This window comes from Humulus lupulus, chromosome 7 (genome assembly GCF_963169125.1).
Source record: "Humulus lupulus chromosome 7, drHumLupu1.1, whole genome shotgun sequence".
In the NCBI taxonomy this organism is placed as follows: Eukaryota; Viridiplantae; Streptophyta; class Magnoliopsida; order Rosales; family Cannabaceae; genus Humulus; species Humulus lupulus.
Genome location: NC_084799.1, coordinates 207,027,533 through 207,032,726, shown reverse-complemented (window position 1 = coordinate 207,032,726; position 5,194 = coordinate 207,027,533). Strand labels below are relative to the sequence as shown.

Genomic DNA, 5,194 nt, shown 5'->3' with positions numbered 1-5,194 from the left:
TAATACTAATAATATCATATATCTTAATTATTATATTATTATTATATATATAGATAGATAGATAGAGATGAAACGTCATCGTTTTCTACAGGCAGTCTCCCTTTGAGCGTTGAAGAAAAGAGCAGCAACAGGAGGACCAAGGTCGTTGAGTTGAGCAAAGTGACGAGTGTTGAAGCCATCTCTCGAAGGAGGAGTCATCACCACTGTTTGCCTTCTCTTCTGCTTAAACACCACGAACACAAACCTGTGTATTCCTATGTTTGGCCTTGGCATTTCATAGCTCACTATCTCTCTTCCTGTTTTTTTAAATATACATATTATTAATCCAAATTTAATGTAAAAAAAATACATATTGTAAGTTTTTTATTCTATTTTATGAAATTTTAAGCTTAGAGTATCTATGATGGAGTGTCAAATTAGTAATACATTGCTACAATATAGTTCATTTTACAAAAAAGTTGCTCCAACAGTGTACTAAAAGTTATGCCAAATTTAGCACATACTAAAAGTTGTGCCAAATTTGGTTTATAGCTAGATATCTCTTCTATATAATAAGTGTGTATATAACGGAAATTCTTTGTTTTAATGATTTTTATTTTTTTAATGTTAACTTTAATGGAATATTCTTATATTTAACATAATATTCTTATATTTAACGGTAGTTTGTAAACACTTAAACTTAAATAAACTAAAATAAATATTTAAAAAAAATTAAAATATGATATTTTTGAGATATTTTATAATGATAATTATTTAAAAATAATAAATAATTAAAAAAATTAAAATATGATATCTTTAAGATACTTTACAATAATAATTATTTTTAAACAATAAATAATTAAACAAATTAAAATATAATATTTTTGACATATTATAGAATCATAATTATTTAAAAATAATAAAATAATCATACGTTTTATAACTTAAATAAAATTTAATTAAACTTAAACTCACTTATTAGAATAATATCATATTAGACATATACTATAATCTACTGTGAATTAGCAACAAATTACTTTTTTACAAGAAAAACTAGCAAAAAACTTAAATTTAAAATCCACGTATAATATTTAATATTACATTAAACATATAATATATAATCTTTTGTTGTTATTCTCAAATTAAAAAACTAGAACAAACTTAAACTTAAACAAAAATAAATAAATTATTTAATTAAAATAGGATATTTATTTCAAAATTTATATGACATTAATATAAATTTAATAAAAATAATTAATAAATTTTATAAATAAAATTAAGCAAACGTGCATATTGCACATTGCTTGTATCTAGTATATAAATACGTCTGTCTATTTATTGTAAATTTTAATTCTATTTTATGAAATTTTAAGCTTGGTTATTAGTACACATTAGTTCTAATAGAATTAAAAATTATTTTACCTTTTTTTTCCCTTCATTTAAATTTAATCTTTCTAATATAGCAATAATAATAAAAAAATTAATTGTACAATATGAAAGTAAGTTTGGTATAGTTTTTAATTAATTTTTTTTCTAAGTATATATTTGAGATTAAATTAAAATATTATATTTTTATTTATTTTATTAAGAAAATTTCAAATTTATAATTTTAATAAATGACGGGCATAATTTTTTTTATTTATTAAAAGAGTGTATGATTTAAATTTAAAAGTATATTTTTCTATTTATGAAATGTGGTGTATTTACATATTTATGGAATGTAAATATTGCTACTCAAAATAATCGTATAATTTATATATACATATATATATATATAACTAAAGGGATAACTTGAAAAATAGCCAGTTTTAAAAATAGCTACTAATAATATTTAGTTGAATATTACCTACTTTTTTAAGCACATTTCTCATATTACTCTTAAAACACTATTAAAAGTCTAATGTAAAAATCTCAATATTTGTCTCTGTTATATCATTTATTTCTCTTTTTAAATAATATTCCACCGTTCCACTAGACCACTGTATAATGGGTAGAGTCATTAATAATTTGGGTATTAATCAAAGAGTTTTAAAAAGTGGGTAAAAATTAAAAAAATTAACTTAAATTGGGTATTAGGTGTAATTTTCACATAACTAAAGCTATAAAAATAGAGAAAAATAAATAATTAATTACCAAATGTGACATCAGTTGTTCCCGGGATGTCTGTCACTATCCTGCAGTCATTTAAAATTTCAACTCAAATTTAGATTCATATAAAATAGATATTGTTCATCTTATATTGATGATATGAAAACAAATATTTATATAATGTATATATGTATATATATATGTGTGTGCTATTGTTAATTAGTTAGTTTATAATTAATTAAGTGGCCGCCTTACATTATTATACATTAATTGTTATGAGATAATTAATATTATCATATATGGGAAAATACTTTTAAATTGTTGAAATTTTGAGATGTTGGTGACTAAATAATGTGTGGTCATGACACAACATTTATGTCCTTAGTTATACTTATATTCCCCTAGCTATACTAAAATATTAATATGACATAAATAAGTACATATATATATAAAGAAAAATTATTATATTAATTAGGCATAGTACAATTAATTAATTATTATTAAATTAATAGTATGACCTTAATTCGTCCCCCTAACGAGATGTATAGTCTCAAATTATACAACAAGCAGTTAGATGAGTCTATATAGTACGAACATTCCCCATATACATATATATATATATATTATATTTATGTTGTTATAAGTGAATATACGTACCTAGACAAGTTGAAGAATTATTAGGTATATATAGAAGAATTATTAGAGATGTGAGGTCGGAATATATATATATATATATATGAGAATTTTTTAATAGGGGTTCACTTTAAGCCCTATGGGTGGGACCCTCAGTGTTCTCGACCCGTGAACAGTTTTCAGTGTGATTTATTTTTTTTATGACCATGTATATTCTAGTTATTTAGTTCATCCTGCAAATTTTCAGAAAATTTTGAATAATTTACAGTACCTAAAACTAAGTTCAAACCTGTTGTTGCACGCGTGATTAATTTTTTTTATGCGAGTGGAAAGCAACATGTTTTAACATAGTTTTCGGTACTCTATACTATTCAGAATTTTCTAAAAATTTGCAGATGCTCTAAATAGCTACAATATACATAGTTATAAAAAAAAATCGCGTCGAAAACTATTCACGGTCAGTAAAACTTAAAGTAAAACTCCTGTATATATTTACTCGTTTGAAAAAGATAAAAAATTGACAAAATGTCAAATGTTGTTAAAATATGACTTTTGAAAAAAGAAACAAAGTATATAGTTATAGTCGTCTAATTAATTATGTATACGAAGATGTCATATATATATATATATATATATTTATACGTACCAGTGTAAGTGCTCCCTTAAGTAAGGATCACTAGGGCCAGGAACATCAGGGTCAGTCATGACCTAACATCACAACAAAATAACATCATTATTTACACCAAATATTAATAATTATTAATGTAAAATATATAAAAAAAATTAATAATGGATCTTAATTAAAGGAGGATTTCTTATCATATCATTTTTAGACATAAGAGCACTACTCCCACCCAATAGATAATATTGTATATTATGAAGAAATGGTGTAAAAAGCAAAAAAAATCCATATCATATTTTTTGTATTTTATAAATATATACTTGATGTTTATATTAGTTACAGTGCTCCTTCTACATCAATACAATACTATTCATATATGATTATAATTTGTTTTTTTTTTTAAATATTATTTCCTCCTCTCTCATTCCTTGGCCATATATATCTCTTTTATTTGAAATAAATAGAAAAAAAATTAAAAATAAAATATTTAAATAATATGAAGAAAAATTAGACAAGCAGATGAATTTTATATTTTTAGTAATAATGTATTTTAAAAGAATATAAATATGACAACAAAAAATAAGTCATCATGAGTACACTAAATAATTTGAAAATATATAAGTAATAATGAAATATATATGTATATATATGTATGTATATATATATATACCAGTGTGAAAAAGGACCTCATATCACCATCATGAACCTCAACTTTTGGCTTAATTGTAACTATGGAAGGAAACAACTCATGGCCATTGTAGACTTTCTTGTTGGAGTTGTAAGTGACTGTGAATTTTAGGGTTGGAGAGAAAGGATCAACCACATCTCCTATGACTCTTCCAAGCAAAAGAGGATTATCTGACATTCTTGTCATCTTCTTCTTCTTCTTTTAAGAGAATATATATATATATATATATATATATATAATATAACTAATAATAATAATAAAGAGAAGTTTGAGAAGATAGAGTTGCTTATAATCCCTTATTTACAATGTTCTTATATAGAAGAGCCAATGAAACTTAAAGCAACAATAATAGAGTAGTGTGTGGATCCATAAAGTTCAAGTAAGTGGGGTTTACAGGAAAAAGAAGAACAAAATATATAATCAAATATAGGAATATTTATAGTATAAAGAGGTCATCATCTTCAAGAAGTTTATTATATATATATATATATATATCTTATAGATTTTCTATATATGTGTATGATAAAGACCCATGCCAGATAATCTAGGTATTAGTGATTATTGATATATAAACATATTTACATGGCTATAGGACCACAAAATTCACTATAATACAATATTTGTTTAGACATATAAACTTACACTAGATACTAATATTTCTTTTTAGAATTTCAGGTTTTATTTGACAATCTTAAATAATAAAGGCGTGTGTTTGGTAGGGGAGTTTGGTTCGGTGGGAATGAGAATGTCAAATCTAACACATGTTTGGTATATTTATTTTTAATAACTTAGGGGTTTGTGTTTCTACGGGGTATTTGTTTTGAGTTGTTGAGTTGCCTTGGAAAGTGTAGAGAGACTTAAGATGGAAGTAATATTAAACTCTTGTATACAAAAGGGTTCACTTTACCCTTAAAATAAATGTGGGGCCCACACAAATTATTAATTTTACCCTTTTAAAATTTGAATCAAACATATGAAGGGATTTAGATTCTCATTCCCACTTTTACTTTACCACATACCAAACACCCCTTAAATACTTAAGTTCACATTCCCTTATTCTATAACCCTTCTAAAAGTTAACGAATTAACTTTTTTTTAACATTTAATAATTTAAAATTCATTGGCTTTAAGTTCAAGGCACATTGAGTTAAAAAAAATAGATCATTTAGTGTGTATTAATTTAG

The 5,194-nt window shown here is 23.9% G+C and overlaps 1 protein-coding gene across 1 annotated transcript; it reads right to left on the bottom strand.

The window, feature by feature from the left end:
- Positions 1-4,196, bottom strand: LOC133790162 (protein CENTRORADIALIS-like). The gene is made up of 4 exons (XM_062227699.1): positions 3,993-4,196; positions 3,347-3,408; positions 2,113-2,153; positions 1-296 (listed from the first exon to the last, which is right to left on the bottom strand). Exons 1-4 carry the CDS (start codon positions 4,194-4,196, stop codon positions 76-78), a joined length of 528 nt encoding a protein of 175 aa, XP_062083683.1. The 3' UTR covers positions 1-75.
- Positions 4,197-5,194: the final 998 nt, after the last annotated feature.